Here is an 18,990-nt window from a genome sequence, read left to right as displayed (position 1 = left end):
TTTTATCTTGATGAGATCCCAGTTTGGCTATTCAGGGTATTTTGTGGTTCCATGCAAATTTTAGGATTGTTTGCTCTAGCTTTGAGAAGAATGCTGGTGCAATTTTGACTGGGATTGAATTGAATGTGTAAATTGCTTTGGGTAGTATTGACATTTTAACAATATTTGTTTTTCCAGTCCATGAGTATGGAATGTTTTTCCATTTCTTTGTGTATTCTTCAATTTCCTTTATAAGTTTTCCATAGTCTTCAGCATACAAATCTTTTACAACTTTGGTTAGGTTTATTCCAAGGCATTTTATGCTTCTTGGTGCAGTTATAAATGGTATCAATTTCTTGATTTCTCTTCTGTTGCTAGATTATTGGTGTACATAAATGCTATTTACATGTATGGTGTGTACATTGATTTTGTGTCCTGCGACTTTGCTGAAGTCATGTATCAGTTCTAGCAGCTTCTTGGTGGAATCTTTCGGGATTTCCATGTAGAGTATCATGTCGTCTGTGAAAAGTGAAAGTTTGGCTTCTTTGCCAATTTGGATGCCTTTTATTTCATTTTGTTGTCTGATTGTAGAGGCTAGGACTTCCAACACTATATTAAACAACAGTGGTGAGAGTGGACATTCCTGCTGATTCCTGATCTCAGGGGGTAAGCTCTCAGTTTTTCTCCCTTGAGGATGATATTAGCTGTGGACTTTTCATATTTGGCTTTTATGATGTTAAGGTATGTTCCTCCTATCACAGCTTCTTGAGGATTTTTATTAAGAAAGGATGCTATATTTTGTCAAATGCTTTTTCTGCATCTATTGACAGGATCATATGGTTCTTCTCCTTTCTTCTCTTAATGTGATGTATCACACTGATTGATTTGTGAATATTGAACCAGCCCTGTATACCAGGAATGAATCCCACTTTATTGTGTTGAATAATTCTTTGGATATACTGTTGAATTCAATTTGTTAGTGTCTTGTTGAGAATTTTTGCATCCATGTTCATCGGGAATATTGGCCTGTAATTCTCCTTTTTAGGGGGTTCTCTGTCTGGTTTGGGAATCAAGGTGATGCTGGCTTGATAGAATGAGTCTGGAAGCTTTCCTTCCATTTCTACTTTTTGGGACAGCTCTCAAGCTGTCAAGGATAGGTATTAACTCTGCTTTAAATGTCTGGTAGAATTCCCCTGGGAAGCCATCTGGCCCAGGAGTCTTATTTGCTGGGAGATTTTTGATAACTGATTCAATTTCTTTGTTGGTTATGGGCCTGTTCAAATTTTCTGTTTCTTCCCCTCTGAGTTTTGTTAGTGTGTGGGTGTCTAGGAATTTGTCCATTTCCTCCATGTTGTCCAGTTTGTTGGAATATAACTTTTATAGTATTCTATGATAATTGTTTGTATTTCTGATGTTGGTTGTGATCTGTCCTCTTTCATTCATGATTTTATCTATTTGGGTCCTCTCTCTTTTTGAGGAGTCTGGCTAGGGGTTTATCAATTTTATTTTTTCAAAAACCAGCTCTAAGATTCATTGATATATTCTATTTTTTGGGGATTTTATATTGTTTATTTCTGCTCTAATATTTATTATTTCTCTTCTTCTGCTGGCTTTGAGGTTTCTTTGCTGTTCTTCTAGTTCCTTTAGGTGTCCTGTTAGATTTTGTATTGGGGATTTTTCTTGTTTCTTGAGATAGGCCTGGACTACAGTGTACTTTCCTCTTAGGACTGCCTTTCCTGCATCCCAAAGGGTTTGGACTGTCCTGTTTTCATTTTCATTTGCTTCCATATATTTTTTAATTTCTTCTTTAATTGCCTGGTTGAGTCATTCTTTCTTTAGTAGGATGTTCTTTAACCTCCATGCATTTGGAGGCTTTCCAAATTTTCTCTTATTGATTTCAAGTTTCATGACATTGTGATCAGAACAACATATGATCTTATCTCTTTTATATTTATTGAGGGCTGTTTTGTGACCAAGTACATGATTCTGTTTTGGAGAATGTTCCATGTGCATGTGAAAAGAATGTGTATTCTGCTGCTTTTGGATGAAAGATTCTGAATATATCTGTCAAGTCCATCTGGTCCAGTGTATCATTCAAGGCCATTGTTTCTTTATTGATTTTTTTCCCAGATGATCTTTCCATTTCTGTAAGTGGAGTATTAAAGTCACCTGCAATTACGGCATTCCTATCAATAAGATTGCTTATGTTTGTGATTAATTGATTTATGTATTTGGGTTCTTTCAAGTTGGGAGTATAAACATTTACAATTGTTAGCTCTTCTTGATGGATAGACCCTGTAATTATGATATAATGCCCTTCTTCATCTTTTGTTACAGCCTTTAGTTTAAAATCTAGTTTGTCTGATATTAGTATGGCTACTCCAGCTTTCTTTTGACTTCCAGTAGCATGATAGATGGTTTCCATCCTCACTTTCAATCAAAAAGTGTCCTCAGGTCTAAAATGGGTCTCTTGTAGACAGCATAAATGGATCTTGTTTTTAAATCTATTCTGATAACATATGTCTTTTGATTGGAGCATTTAGTCTGTTTACATTCAGTGTTATTATTGAAAGATATGGATTTGGTGTCATTGTGTTATGTTTCAGTTTCATGCTTGTAGTGATATCTCTGGTCCTTTGTAGTCTGTGCAGCATTCTACTCACAAAGCCCCCCTTAGGATCTCTTGCAGGGCTGGTTTAGTGGTCATGAACTCCTTCAGTTTTTGTTTGTCTGGGAAAGTCTTTATTTCTCCTTCTATTCTGAATGACAGCCTTTCTGGATAAAGGATTCTTGGATGCATGTTTTTCCTATTCAGCACATTGAATATTTCCTGCCACTCCCTTCTGGCCTGCCAAGTTTCTGTGGATAGGTCTGCTAGTACCCTGATGTGTCTACCCTTGTAAGTTAAGGCCCATTTGTCCCTAGCTGCTTTCAGAATTCTCTCTTTATCTTTGTAATTTGCTGGTTTCACTATGATATTCCATGGAGAAGATCTATTCTTGTTAAATCGGAAGGGCGTTTTCTGTGCCTTCTGGATTTGGATGTCCATTTTCTTTCCCAGATTAAGGAAGTTCTCAGCTATAATTTCTTCCGGTAAACCTTCTGCCCCTCTCTCTCTCTCTTTTCTTCTTCTGGAGCTCCTATTATACAGATATTATGTTTCATTGAATCACTTAATTCTCCAATTCTCCCCTCATGGTCTAGTATTTTCTTATCTTTTTCTCAGCTTCATCATTTTCCATAATTTTATCTTGTATTTCACTTAATCTCCCGTCTCCCTCCTCTATCCTTGCTATCACTGCATCTAGTTTATTTTGTACCTCATTCACAGCATTTCTTAATTTGTCATGACTATTTCTTAGTTCCTTGATCTCTGCAGTAATAGATTCTCTGCTGTCTTCTATGCTTTTTCAAGCCCAGCAATTAATCTTATGACTATTATTCTAAATTTTTGCTCAGTTATATTGTTTATATCTGTTTTGAGCAATTCTCTAGCTGTCACTTCTTCCTGGAATTTCTTTTGAGGAGAATTCTTCTGTTTCATAATATTAACTAGTTTTCTGTCCCTTTTGTGTTTTAATAGTTTGCTATGAGTCCTGCTCCTGAAAGCACTACTATATTAAAAAGGGGTCATAATGCTGTCCAGGGTCTGGCCCTTCAGGAGGTATTTTTGGAGTGTGTTTCATGCTGTCTGTTGTTGAGACTCTGGCTGCTTTATCTCCCTACTTGTAGTGGTGGTTTGGTCCTTCCACCACATGTGCTTTGATTTGTTGAAGTATCCCTGGAAAAAATTTTTTTAAAAAGGGTGGTGGTGGTGGAAGAGGCCTTGTCCCATAGAAAGAGAGAAATTACTGAGGTGGGGTAAAGGAAAACAAACAAAAAATTGACCAGGCAGAGAATCAGAGAAACTATAGGGCTTAGTCCATAGAGAGAAAGAGGAACATAAATAAGGAGATACAGAAGAGGTATAAAAGGAATAGATTCAAAATGTCTGCTTAAACAAACCAACAACCAGAACAATCAGAGAATGGAAGAAATAAGAGGAATAAAAGGAAGAACACACACACACACACACACACACACACACACACACACACACGCGTGCGCACACACACAAATAAGAATTGACCAAGAACCAAATCAGAGAATGTAAAACCACTCGATACTTGATATTTGATGGTGCCTTGGAACCAGTGCCTGCGCTGGTCTGGAGGAGGGACTGTCTGGTTTGGTCAGTGTCAATCCTGCTCTGTTAGATACATAGTTACCAGGAACAGAGAGGCATGGTTTGGTGTAGGCAGGTCCTGCCTCCACTGTGCGCCCACTGTCTGTTCCCTGAAACCCTGCTTTGTTGGTGATGGGGAGAAAAATGGTGACACCCCAGTCTCTCCTCCCTGGACCAGGGGTCCCAAACCAATCTGTTCAGATCATCCTCACAGTGCCACATGGGCAGGAGCAGGCTGGTTTTGTTCCACTCCACAGTCTCCTGAACTTCCTAGGTGCTTGACTGGGAGTCAAACCTCGATGTCTGAAAGGATCCCACTCCATGCACCCTGGTTCCAGAGAAGTGCCACTCTTCCCAGCCCACTGACTAATGGCCTCTAGTTCCTCACAGTGCTGACTGGGCGCAAGTGTGCCACTATGTCCGCTCCACCATTTCCTGCACTTCCCTGGCACTCGGCTGGGATTCAAACCCCTGTGTCTTAAAGGATCCCACTCCATGTGTCCCAGTTCCAGCGTACTGTCACTCTGGGTACTGTTACAAAAGTCCTCTGTGTGGCAGGGGCCTGCAGGGTCTTTTGTCTTTTGAGTGGCTGTTTGCCTTCTTCCCACAGCACTCAAGGGAGAGGATTGCTCTCTCCCTTGCACCTGGGAGCTAGCTATGGAACCCAAGGCTGGTTCCCCTCCTCCCCAGGTGCTTGAGTAGGGCGGAGAAAGCCTCACAGTTAGAAATTGGTTCTTTCTCTGTTTTTTCCATTCCTTGGTTTGTGGTTTTCCTCTTGTCCAAATACAATCCTACACTTCCACAACCTCTCTTTCTATTACTTTTGTCTCTCCACAGAAGGGGATCCCTCCCCTCCATGCCTACACTGCCCTTTTTCTCTCTCCTGGTTTGCAATCATCCACCTATGGTCCACCAAGTTGTCCCTGTGGGCCCCTAGAGATGTTTCTGTCACTCCATTGCCCGGATTCCTGGAATTTCCAGTCTTCTGGCCTCAATACTGCTGTGCTTGAGGGATGAGGGAACTTTGGGTCCCCCTACTTCTCTGCCATGTTGACTGACTCTTGATACTGATGAATCTTAAAAAACCTTATTTATACATCCAGTGCTAAGTTCAATTTATTCTAAAAAATTTTTTCAAATACTATTTTAAAGAATAGAAACCTAAAATATGTTGTATGTGTATTGTGTTTGTATAGTTGAAATATTTGGTTTGGTGTTATGGTTGTCATATAAAAGAATTATAGCCTCAGAATACCTAGGTGGCTCAGTTGGTTAAGCATCCAGCTCTTGATTTGAGTTCAGGTCATGATCTCATGGTTCGTGATTTCCAGCCCTATGTTGGGCTCCATGCTGACAGTGTGGAGCCTGCTTGGGGTTCTCTCCCTCTCTTTCTGCTTCTCCCCCACTTTCTCCCTCTTCTCTCTCAAAATAAGTAAGCTTAAAAAAACCCTCTCATTTAAAAAAACAATAAGAGAATTATAATTGTAACCTCATCTTGATAGATATATTTTAATGTTTATTTATTTATTTTAGGGGGTGTGAGAGGGTAAGAGAGAATCCCAAGCAGGCTCCATGCTCTCAACTCAAAGCCCGACATTGGGCTCAATCTCACAAATTGTGAGATCATGACAGCCAAAATCAGGAGTTGGATGCTTAACCAACTGAGCCACCAGGTGCTCCTGATAGATATATTTTAATACAAAAAAAGAAAGAGAGAAAACTATTCCTACCTTTTGCCCACTAAGCTTCTAATTTCCATGTGGTGTCTAAGATGTGGTGCTATGTATATTATCATTTGTCTGATATGTATAATGGCTGTCTTATTTATTGACCTGACTATTCTCACAATAGTATAATACTATTTTATGTTTTATAGCAATTGATAAAAAACAATTACAAATTAATATTAGATATGTCAAGTTTTCTAACTATTCTCTCTTGGATTATTTATTCAAATCTTTGTTATAATATTGGGAAAGTTTTGTGGTTTTCTTCATGTGATGTTGAATATACTTTGTTAAAATTATTTCTTCATATTCCATTGTTTGTTTTTAGTGTGATTAGGGATCTTTCCCTATTTTTTTTCAATATATGAAGTTTATTGTCAAATTGGTTTCCATACAACACCCAGTGCTCATCCCAAAAGGTGCCCTCCTCAATACCCATCACCCACCCTCCCCTCCCTCCCACCCCCCATCAACCCTCAGTTTGTTCTCAGTTTTTAGGAGGCTCTTATGCTTTGGCTGTCTTCCACTCTAGCCTCTTTTTTTTTCCTTCCCCTCCCCCATGGGTTCCTGTTAAGTTTCTCAGGATCCACATAAGAGTGAAACCATATGGTATCTGTCTTTCTCTGTATGGCTTATGGGGATCTTTCCCTATTACATTTAATGTGTAGGGAAGTTAATAATATTTGCACATTCATTTCTGTTTATATAACTTACTAAACTATAGAAAACTTGGAACAGTCACTGGAGACCTCAGAAAAGTCGTTGTTTTACTAGCAACAGTAGCAGTAAGTTAGCCCTAGAGAAAAGGATATTCTAAATCTGCCCTATCAAAACTTAAAGATAATCCTTATCAAACTGCTTTGCAGGTAATTTAACTGTCTCCCAGCACAAAGTATAGCAATCTTTAAAGGGAAACTATAGGGGCGCCTAGGTGGCGCAGCCGGTTAAACGTCCGACTTCAGCCAGGTCACGATCTCGCGGTCCGTGAGTTCGAGCCCCGCGTCAGGCTCTGGGCTGATGGCTCAGAGCCTGGAGCCTGTTTCCGATTCTGTGTCCCCCTCTCTCTCTGCCCCTCCCCCATTCATGCTCTGTCTCACTCTGTCCCAAAAATAAATAAACGTTGAAAAAAAAAATAAAGGGAAACTATAAAATCTATATATTCTATAATATCAATAATATCCTGCATAAAAATCTTAAAAATAAGGAAATATGCCAAGAAGGAGAATTATGTAACCTATAAGGAGAAAAAAATTAGTCAATAAAAATGTACCCTGAAATGTTTAAAATGATATAATTACCTGATAGGAACTTTTTTTTTAATATGAAATTTATTGTCAAATTGGTTTCCATACAACACCCAGTGCTCATCCCAAAAGGTGCCCTCCTCAATACCCATCACTCACCCCCCCTCCCTCCCATCCCCCATCAACCCTCAGTTTGTTCTCAGTTTTTAAGGGTCTCTTATGTTTTGGCTCCCTCCCTCTCTAACCTCTTTTTTTTTTTCTTCCCCTCCCCCATGGACTATGAATATTCTCATGGAGTTAAAAAATATTAACATAATAAGAGAATGGGAGATATAATTTCTAGAGATGGGAAAATATAACTGAAATGAAAAATTCCATCAATGGGATTAACTGCTCAACAGACACAATAGAAGATATCAGTAAATTTAAAGATAAACCAATAGAAACTATTTAAATTGAAGGAAGAAGATTTAAAAAGATTGAAAAAAAACCCATGAACCAGTATTCCCTCTTTTTTCTACTTCATTATTCTCCATAAGTTTGTCGTCTATATTGCTGATTCGCTGCTCTGCTTTACCCATCCTTGCCGCCGTGTTATCTATTTAAGCTCAGTTACAACATTTTTAATTTCATCCTGACTAGCTTTTACTTCTTTTACCTCCACAGAAAGGGATTCTATTCTATTTTCAACCCCAGCTAGTATTCTTATTGTGATTCTACATTCTGATTCAGGCATCTTGTTTGTATCTGTGTTGATTAAGTCCCTGGCTGTCATTTGTTCCTATTCTTTCTTTTGGGGTGAATTCCTTCATTTTGTCATTTTGAAGAAAGAAAAAGAATTAATAAAATAAAAAATAAATTAAAACTAAAAAAATAAAAACAACACAAAAAAGCAAAGGAAGGATGTGAGCTCCTAGGTATGTTTTGGTCTGGTTGTTGAAAGAAGCTTGACAGAATAGAGAAAAAAGGGAAAGAAAAAGGAAAATGTTTGAAAATTTAAAAAAATGAATGCAGTAAAATAGAACAAAATGAAATGATGAAAGTAAATAGGATTTAAAATTTACAAAAGTAAAAAATATACTAGAAAAAAATTAAAATATTTTTTATAAAAACAAAATAAAAATAAAATTTTTTCTCTTTCTGTATTCAAGAATTGTTGCAGGGAGTATGGCTGGAGTTGCAAAAGATGAGTCTGCAAACAAATTGCAGTTAAGCGAAGGTTCTCATACTCAAGTCGGAATGAGGCCCCAACTCCAGAATGCAGCTTCTTTTTTTGCAGCTAAAGACTACGTGCATAAAGTCAGCTAAGCAAGTGTGTTAATCAATCTAATGGTTTAGCTTTTTAAGGTTGAATTTTGAGTTAATTGGTTTCTATAACACTAGGAAGGGTCAGGTGTGAAGGAGGATCTGGCCCTGGACAATGTTAATGGCTCTAGGCATTCCTTACCAGCCACAGCCTCGGTCAGCTATGTAAACATATCCTAAGGCCTTGCACCTTCTCCAGCCCTTCCCTTTTGAAGTCTTTTCCTTTGATGCTTCTTTCTTGCATCTCCCACAAAGAATAAGCAAAGAAAAAGAAAAAAAAATTGAATAGATGTACCAGCAAACAGAATGAAATATGATTGAAATTACATCCAATTTTCCCTAGAAGCCAAACTATGAAGCAGTTTATAGTCCATAAACTAAGCAGGCTGAGAGATGTGTGGTGTTCCTCTAGAGTGCAGTTGACCCATTTGGGCAGGGCTTGGTGTAGCGGCTTCCTTCTCCACTAGATGGTGCTGCTTAGTTTATTGGGGTGGATTGTTGTGGTGCACGTAGGCATGTATGCGCATGCACGGGAGGGGTTAAAAATGGCGTCACCCAGCTACCTAGTCTCTAGTATCAGAACTCTGTGCTCTCACCCACTGGCAATCAAGCACCCCTCCTTTGTCTCCTGCTTTCATCCACTCCCTGCCTCTATGCTGTCTGTGACCAAGCGGTCAATCTGCCAGGAGGCACCTCCCTCCTGAGTTTTATCTCACATGGGGCTGTGTTTCCAAATCCCTTACTTGTGAGGGCCCTGTGGCTTTGACCCGCTCAGAACCTCTCTGGGAGAGTCTCACCAAGCAATGGCCAGGTGCTGGCCCACCATCTGGTACGTGTACATGACTGTGCTGCTGCATAGCCCAGAGACTGTGACCAGGTGTCTGCCTGCCCCAGAAAAAGTTTGTGCAATTATATAGCAGCAGCATTTCAGAGGTTGTGGTGAATCACAACAGCTATCTGGTGCCAGGCTTTACCCTTAATGTCCTTGTTCCAACACAAGCAAATGTGGCTGTTCTCTGGGGTCTGCTGGGAACTTTGCCTTGTAGGGAGGCCACACAGCCTCTACCAGATGTCCTCTCAGTAGGGGTACTGCCACTCCCCTTGTGGCCTGAGGACCCCTCAGACCTCACTGTCTGCTCCTGGGGATTCACCCTTCCCATCAGAGCTCTGCCAGGTATCAAGGTGCAGAGTTTCGGACTCTGCACTCCCTGTTTATAGTGTCTTAATGGAATTTAAACCCTCTCCTTTCTCCTTTCCCTTTTTCCTTTCTCCCTTTTTTGTTCAGTACATTCTTTCTGTTTCTCTCCAGCTGCTTTCAGGGGTAGTGCTTTTCCTGTACTCTCCCCCCTGTCTCCATCTTCTCTCCACAAGCAAAAATAGCTCCTTACCCTCCATGGCTTCTCTCTCCCCTATTTTACGTCTCCACGCTGCATACCTGCTGAGTTCTGTGGTTCAAGTTGTGCAGACTGTTGTGTTAATCCTCAAATCAGTTTTCTAGGTATGCAAGATGGTTTGGCGCTGATCTAGCTGCAGTTCAAGGATGAGAGAGGCAAAAAAAGTTCCCTGCTGCTCTGCCATCTCGGCCCCCAGCCTGATTGGCTATAAATCAGAGGTTCCCAAAATTCCCTCAATTAATTTGGTAGAGTGGCTCACAGAACTTGGAGAAGCATTTTGCTTACCAGATTACTTTTTTATTATAAAAGGATATAACTCAGGTACAACCAGGTGGAGGAGATGAATAGGGCAAGATATAGGGAAAGGGTGCAGAGCTTCCATGCCACTCTCTGGATGCACACTGTCCTCAAATCTCTACATGTTTACCAGCCCAGAAGCTCTTTGAAACCTATCCTTTTTTTTCTTTTTCTTTTTTTGTGAAGGATTCATTACATAGGCACAACTGATTAAATCATCAGCCATTGTGATTGATTCAACCTCTAGCCCTCTTTTCTCCCTGAAGATTGGCACAGGCACCTGGAATCACATGGATTCCACTGGCAACCAGCTCCCATTCTTAGGTGACTTCAAAACTCACTTATTTCATATAACAAAAGACACCTTTATCTCTCTCTCAACACAGGTAATTCTAAGGGTTTTGGGAGCTGTAAGCCAGGAATTGTGGGTGAAGACCAAATACATTAGAGAAATAGGTTTTGATCATCTGAATGACCAAATACATATTTCTTACAAATCACAATATTGCAAACAATTAAGTGATAACTTTTTTCTCTTATTCCAACAGCCCTGCAAACCCCCATTCTAGTTTCTGTTTTGATGAATTTGACTACTTTAGATACCTCACATAAGTGGAGTAATACAGTATTTGTCTTTCATTTATGGCTCATTTCAATTAACCACAATTTCCTCAATGTTCATCCATGTTGTAGCATGTGATGGAATTGCCTTCCTTTTTAACACTGAATAATATTCCCTTGTATGTATGTACCACATTTTGTTAATGTAGTAATCTGTTGATGGACATTTGGGTTGTTTACACCTCTTGGCTCTTGTGAATAATACTTCTGGGATCATAGGTGTGAAAATTTCACGTTGACACTCTGCTTTTAGTTCTTTTAAATATGTACTCAGAAGTGGGACTACTGGATCATATTGTCATTCTCTCTCTCTTTTTTTTAAAAACAACTTCCAATACTGTTTTTCATTTTTACAGTTTTACAATCCTGTCAACAGTGTTCAAGGATTCCAACACATCTTCACCAACACTTGTTGTTTGTGATTTTTTTTTTAAGTAGTAATCCTGATGGATGTAGTTTGGTATCATTGTGATTTTCATTTGCATTTCTCTTATGACTAGTGATGTTGAGCATCTATTTATATTCTTATTGGCCATTTGTATATCATATTTGCAGAAATTTCTATTCAAGTCCTTTGCCCATTTAAATTATCCAATTTTTAAAATTATTGTTGAATTGTGTAAGTTTGTTGCATATTCCTGATGTTAATTTGTTATCAGATATATGACTTACAAATCTTTTCTCCTGTTCTGTAGATTACCTTTTCACTGTTGATTGTGTCCTTTGATGCACAAAAGTTTTTAAGTTTGTTGTAGACCCATTTATCAATTTTTATTTTTGTTGTGTGTGCTTTTAGTCCAAGAAATGATTGTGATGTCCGGTGTCATGAAGCTTTTTCACTGTGTTTGCTTCTAGGAGTTTTATAGTCTTAGGTCTTATAGTTAGGCCTTTAATCCATTTTGAGTTAATTTTTGTACATAAAGGTCTAATTTCATTCTTTTGCATTGGATATCCAGTTCTTCCAGCCTCATCTGTTGATAAGACTTCCCATTGAGTGGTGTTGGCATTCTTGTTATTGATCATCTGACCAGATCAATTATATATTATTGATAGCAATAACTGAATAAATAAATGGAGATAAAAGAAAATTCTTCCTTATAGTGTAATCAATATAGAAGGAATAATGGAGTAAAATAGTTATGAATGGATGCTCAAACTAGTGGGTGAAAGTTTTATGAGGACCCAGATACTTACATAATCTAACAACAATCTCCTCACAAATTACTTATTAATTACAAATGGAAGCATGTGGAAAAACCTGGAAGACAGCAACTTAACCAAGTGATCCAAAAATAACAATACAATATTAGGACAAACTGACAACATGTATCTCCTAAGAAGGACAAGTTCACTTCTGTGAAGTATTTCAGCATAAAAATACACGAACACACATACACACAAACTCAAACAGCTTAAAGGTGGTGTGACAAATGCTGGGGTAATGGATACCCTCAACACAACACTTCCCCCCCATATACATTTAAGCCATGGGATTAGATCCAAGTTGTTAAACTGAGATCTTAGAAACTGAGAGATGTTTTATATTATTTTGAGAGGTAACATAGCAAATGGGCAAGGGCAAGGTCTCTGAAACCAGATCTCATAAGTTTAAATCCTTGTTCCATCACTTACTAGCCATTTGACTTTGACAAGTTAAATATCTATGCCTCAGGGTCTTCGTCTATAAAGTGGGAATAATAATAGTCCCAACCTCACAGGGCTGTTGTGAGGATTTAATAAATAAATCTATAGAAAGTGTTCACAATAGAGACACACACCTAGTAAGTACCATAAAGGTGTTTACTATTTATTTATTTATTTATTTATTTATTTATTTATTTATTTAAGAAACCATCAGTTCCTAACCTAAGTATCTGATGGCCTCTTGAAGTACAAAATCCCTTGGATTAAAAATCAAGCAAACAAAACACAACCCAATCCTGGAGTAGGGCAGTTGGGAAGGTGCTCATTTGCAACTGCAAATACTTCAAGCTATGGCATGTCACTGAACTTGGAGATAGGAAGAGATGTGCACATTCAGCTCTGGAGCGATACTACGTGGCTCCAGGACACCACTAGAAAGGTCTTATTTTCATTAGAATTTGAGGGTGTGTTTCTGAAATTGAAAACTAAGTTTTCAGGTGAATATTTGAAATATTAAAATTTTTCTCAATGCAAATACTGTCAGCCTCTGTAGCTTAAAAAAACCCAACTATTTGTGGGTGTGTTTGTGTGTGCATTAGAAACCAAACTATTTGATTTGTAGGATTATCTCTGTAAATAAATAAAATTACACTAGATCAAAATGCAAAAGTAAGCTTGATGATCCATCTGATAATTTTACTTTTCACGAGAAAATAGTTTTAAATGATCATTCGAGTTTTTTAAAATGATCCTAGGTGTGCACTTCCAATAAAACGTGCCATTGTTTTGAAGGCTACCGGCCTCCATTTTGTGAAACGCGTGGCAGAGAAGCTTCTAGTTTGCCTGAGAAACAGGGCAAGTATCTAATATCTTTACGTATTCAGTTAATAAATTATCAAAGTGCTTATCTTCACAAAAACAAAGTTAGATTTCTATCACCTAGAGGTCAATATTTGCAATTAAAAGGTAAATAGGCTTATTTTCAAGAAATGAAAACCAAATATATCTTCTTAATCTTGCTCTTCCAATATTAACTCTCAATATCATGATTGAAACTGACAGTATCTTTTAAAATTTTTATTTACTGATGTCATTGACTTTTCCTTTAGACTATATTGTAAATTTGTTGGATAACCTTGCAATTACATGATCCCACTTTATATATTGTTGAAGTTTTTGGTCCAACTTAGAGTGCTATAGTGAGATTTTGCTACAGCTGCTGTATGATGTAGAATACGTTGGAATTTCCTGGAACTTGTTTTATAATGTTTTAGAATGAGAGGTTGTAGAGACAGTTCTAAGTATTATATAATTATATTATTATTTTTCCATGTTTCTTGAATAACAACAAAAATTGGTTTGCTGCAACTTGAAAATAAAAGTAGATGGTTTAATTTTTTGGCTCTGATTTTTAATGTATTTCTATTTTAGGTTTAATCATGGAAAGAGCTTTTAGGAAGGCTGAAAAGAACCGGTGGCTTCTAGGTTTCTACATTGCTTTGCCTATTCTCATCATAGCAACCATAATAGCTATTGTTTCATGGAAGAGTTCAAAAAAGTGGTTCACCAAGGAAGAGGAATCCTTGAGTAGCGAGTAAATTGAATTTGTGTTCTGAAGTTAAACTTTAGTACCATTTGACTCTAGCCATATATAAGGCAGTATCATGAGCAGCAACTATACTTTACATCTTGCAGGGATTTTGAGTACTACATAAATATCTCATTCAATTGTGTGAGATCGTTTTGAATATCCCCACTTTAAAGATGCAAAAATTTGGGAGTGTAGTTTAAATAATTTGCCAAAGTCATTGCCTTGGAAATTAACAGAGGAAAAACTCAAATGTATCCCTATGTATTGCTTTCAAATACTTGAGTGGTTCTCAAATTGTGATCTGTGTTACCTACAGGAGAAGCACCAGAAATATTTATTAGAAATGCAGATTTCTAGTCCTTTTTCTTTAATGTTCACTTATTTTTGAGAGCGAGAGAGGGAGTGCACGGCAGAGGAAGAGGGAGATAGAGAATCCAAAGTGGGTTCTGCGCTGACAGCAGAGAGCCTGATGGAGGGCTTGGACTCACAGACCATGAGATCATGACCTGAGCCAAAGTGGGAGGCTTAACTGACTGAGCCACCCAGGCACCCTTCTAGTCCTTATCACAGATGACATATTTCAGGTTTTGTTGCTGTTTCATCTAAGAAATAACTTTAAAAATATTCTCTGGGTAAGGTATTCAGCAAGTTTATAATTTAGCCTGTAGCATATTTTAATTTTTTTTAAAAAAGTAATTCAAACACAAAATCAGAGAACATGGTGACATACTCATTTGCCCACCAGTGGAAATAAACAAATGTTAATATTTTTCTTGTTTCTTTTATGAGATAAACTATTGCATTTACGGCTGAAATCCCCTACTAGTATTATCTCCCTCTCTGCAGAGAACAGCCTCTACACTGAAAGTTGATAGGTATTAAATATTTTTGCTTACATATGGCTGTATCCATGTGCCATATCTGGAATTATATATTAATACTTCATTATTTGGAATTATATATAATTTTAAATATTTACACTTTATAGATTTGTTTCCTCTTCTGATTTTGCTTATGTGTTTCTTTTTCCCTTTTTATTTTTCATGAGCAGTTTTCTCAGAGGTTTTTCTACTTTATTGATAATTTGAAAAATACAACTTTTGGTTTTGTTGAGATCTCTATATTTCCTTAGTGTTTACTATCCTTAAGTTTTGTTCTTTTCCTCCTTTCTACTCTGTTTATCTTTGCTCTATTTTAATTTTAGCTTTCTTGAGTCTAATGCTTTTCTTAAAAACTAATTTTCAACATTTTTTTATTTCCAACATATACTTTTAAAACTAAAACTTTCCCCTTTATATGATTTCATGTACACTCTTCAGTTTTTAAGTTTTATTTTTGAGAGAGAGAGAGAGAGAGAGAGAGAGAGAGAGAGAGAGGCAGTGTGAATGGGATAGAGGCAGAGAGAGAGGGAGACATATTCAGTTTTTAATGTACAGTTGACATTGAGTTCAAAAAGTTAGAAACTTGTAGTATGATTTCTTGTTTAAATTATGAATAAATTGTAGTCTTTAGCTTCCAATTATAGATTGATTTATATTGCTGAAAAAAATATTTTCCAATTTCATTACCTTTTTGGGAGACTTGTTTCTATGATTTATTCTTAAATTTTGGAACCAGAATGAAAGTCAATTTTTGTATGATTGTATGTATGCTTCAATTATTGTGACATGTTTGTTGTTTTAATTTTGAAAACAAACTTTTTAATTATGTTGTTTCAAATCATTTTTTCACGTGTTGGCATTCCCCCCCTTCCCCATAAAATTTTTCAATATTTCATGGCTTTCCTTCTGATTGTTGACACTTCTGCTTTATATATTCTGAGGAAGTGACTAAATGCATAATGCTCAGTTTAGTTGTGATTTCTTGGCATATTATATTTTTATCATTAATAATTTTATCTTAAATTCTATTCTCACTGTCTTATATTGCTATGCCGACATGATCTTTGATATTTAGGCTTACCTAGTATGTCTTTTCTCATCCTTTATTCTCAATCTTTCTGTGTTTTTAGTAGGTATCTTGTAAACGGCCTTTATACGGAAGACACCAGTGGAGTTTGTTATGCTTATATGCTTCATATATGATGGCATATAATTTAGACTGAAATTAACCATTTTATTTTTTCTTATTTACCGTCTTTTTTTGCATGTTTTTTTCCTTTCCCTCAAATCAGTTTTCTTTATTGTGTTTTTCCTGTTCTCTTCTTTTCTTCTATTACTTGGTAAATTTTAATGTTTTTATTTTTATATGATTTTCTTTAAATTTTAGTATTTATAGATAATGTTATAAAATGTGTAAATTTAATCATTTGTAGTCCTCTCAATAACACAAGGATCTCAGCCCTTTAACACTAACCTCTCTTCTTCAGTCTGTTTGTAATTTGGCTTTTCACCTTTCTCCAAATAAGCGTTATTTCGTTGTTGTTGTTGTTGTTGTTGTTGTTGTTGTTGTTATATTTAGTCAGTACTTAATAGGATTTCCTATTATATTTCTCAAGTCTTTGCTTACTATTCTTTTATTTTAAACTTTTTGTTTTGAAATAGTTTAAGAAATATAAAAAGTTTCCTTATATCCTTCATTTGGTTTTTGGCAACAATAACAGCTTACATTAACATAGTGCATTTTCACAGCTACGGAATTGGTATTGGTACTGTATTATTAATTAAACTATAGACCTTATTCATATTTACCAGCATTTGCATGCACACATTTCTGAGTGAGTGTTTGTGTGTGTGTATAGTATTATGAAATTTAATCACATCATTTGTGATACCACAATCATCACCATTCTTTTTGGAATCCTGCTTTTTTCATGCAAGGTTTGATTTTATTTTTAGCAAGTACAAATTTTAGTAGTTATAAGAGTGATTGTCTATGTGTGGTAATCTGTTTGACTTACATGCCTGAAAATGGCTTTATTTCATTTTCACTGTATCGGTATAGAATTTTAGGCGAACAATTATTTCTGTAAGCCCTCTTGTGATATGCCATTGAATTCTGGCATGTACTGTTGTTGATGTCTGTTGCCGACTTAATTTATTTTTACCTTATGCTTAAACTGTATTTCTTCTTTAAGTTAGGTTCCCAAGTATTCTTCTGTCCAAAGTCTTATGTTATTAAATTATTACCTGTTGTGATGAATTTGTTTTTATTTATCCAGCTCTGAACTCAGCATAATCTTTAATTATAAAGTTTTTCTTCAATTTTAGAAAATTCTCAATGATCTCTTCAATAATTGACTCTTACCTCTCTCTTTTATCTTTCTGCAAGTCCTATATTTTAGGGTTTTCTATTCTGACATTCATGGTGGTGGTGATGATGATGGTTGTTTTCCTTCTCTTCATTAATCACCTTCTCCTCCACTTCCTCCTCCATTTTTTTCTATCCTTTTGACACTAGAATGAGGCTTTTAAAAACTGAGCTATGCTTTACATATAGTAAAATTAATATTCTTAGTGTGTGTGATTTTCTGAGTTTAACAAATACATAGTAACAAATCCATATGCATACCATGACTGCAATAAAATGCAGAACAATTCCATTACCCCACAAATTCCCTTAACTCCACCTCCTGCTCCTCTCACTAACAGATCTTTTTTGCTGTAGTTTTGCCTATTCCAGAACTTTGTATAAGTGGAATTGTACAGTATGTAGTCTTTTGAGTCTGCCTTCTTTCGTCAGGATAATGCATTTGAGATTCATCCATGTTGTTATGTGCTTGTTCTTTTTATAAATATACAGACTTGTTGAGGTATAATTGATATACAGTAAATTGCATTATGCTTTAAGTGCATAATCTGGTATGTTTTGATAGTTTGAAAAGTAACACCCATGAAACTCATGAAATATCACCACAATCAAGGTTATGAAGATATCTGTCATGCCCAAAAGCTTCCTTGTGTTCCTTGGTAATCTCCACTCCTGCCTCTTCCATCTCCTTTATCCTCAGACTACTGCTGAACTGCTTTCTGTCAGTATAGTTTAATATGCATTTTCTAGAATTTTATATAAATGGAATCCTACATTGTGTGCTCTTTATTTTTGTCTGGTTTATTCTACTCACTGTAATTATTTTGCAATTCATTCATGTTCTGATGTATGTCAGTACTTCTTTTTTTATTGCTGGTAGGTATTCAGTTGTGCAAATACAGCATAATTTGTTTATCCATTCATTGGTTGATATATGTTTGGGTTGTTTCCATATTTTAGCTTATTATAAGTAAAACCACTATGGACATTTATATGCAAATCTCTGGGAATATGTGCTTTCTCTTTCTTGGGTTAATACCCAAGAATAAAATGGTAGGGCAATATGGTAGACATATTTGACTTCTAAAGAAAGTGCTGAGTTGTTTTTCAAAGCAGTTGTACCATCTTATATTCCAGCCACTAGAATGTGAGAATTCTAGTTCCTCCACATTCTTGCTGACACTTGATATGGTAATATATTTATTTTTAAAATTTTAACAATTCTGATAGTGTGTAGTGGCATCTCATTGTGATTTTAATTCACATTTCTCTAATGACTAACGAAATTGTCAGTTGTTTCATGTGTTTTTTTGTTGTTATATGTACTTTTTTGGAGAAGTGTGTGTGCAAATCTTTGGCCCATTTTAAAATTAAGTAATTAATTAATTAACTTACAGTTTAGAAGTCTTTTACTTATTTATTTTTGTACCTATTGTGCCATGATTTCATAGGGAATGGGTTCCAACAGCTCAGGCTCCTTTCAGTTGATTCTCACAAAATGTGCTCCTCTGGGTGGAGCAGATTGGTGCTTCAGTGGAACCCAAGTACGTTTCTTTTTGGCTTCCTTCTTTCTCTGACCATTTTCCTTCACGTGTTTCAGGAGGTTTTCTCGGCTTTTAGAGTGCCTGATATGCTCATTGGGTGCATTAATTCTCTTGGCATGAATTTTGCCCTTAATCATAGCATGCTAGGTACATTGTAGACTCAATTTTGC

The 18,990-nt window shown here is 36.5% G+C and overlaps 1 protein-coding gene across 6 annotated transcripts in view; it reads left to right on the top strand.

Moving 5' to 3' along the window:
- ADAM32 (ADAM metallopeptidase domain 32) overlaps positions 1–18,990 on the top strand; it is a 189,561-nt gene that overhangs the window by 148,779 nt on the left and 21,792 nt on the right. For 4 of the 6 annotated variants that reach the window (XM_086703656.1, XM_086703657.1, XM_086703655.1 and 1 more), the window contains 2 exons: positions 13,192–13,291; positions 13,868–14,030. The exons of the other annotated variants lie outside the window; for them this stretch is intronic. In XM_086703656.1, the coding sequence (XP_086559782.1) occupies positions 13,192–13,291; positions 13,868–14,030 (263 nt within the window). The remainder of the gene's footprint in view (positions 1–13,191; positions 13,292–13,867; positions 14,031–18,990) is intronic. 6 annotated transcript variants of the gene reach the window in all.

The sequence above is a fragment of the Puma concolor genome, chromosome B1, assembly GCF_028749965.1.
Source record: "Puma concolor isolate L17-30 chromosome B1, mPumCon1.1.hap2, whole genome shotgun sequence".
Taxonomy (NCBI): domain Eukaryota; kingdom Metazoa; phylum Chordata; class Mammalia; order Carnivora; family Felidae; genus Puma; species Puma concolor.
The sequence above is the reverse complement of the archived record's forward strand: the minus strand, read 5'-3'. Positions and strand labels throughout refer to the sequence as shown.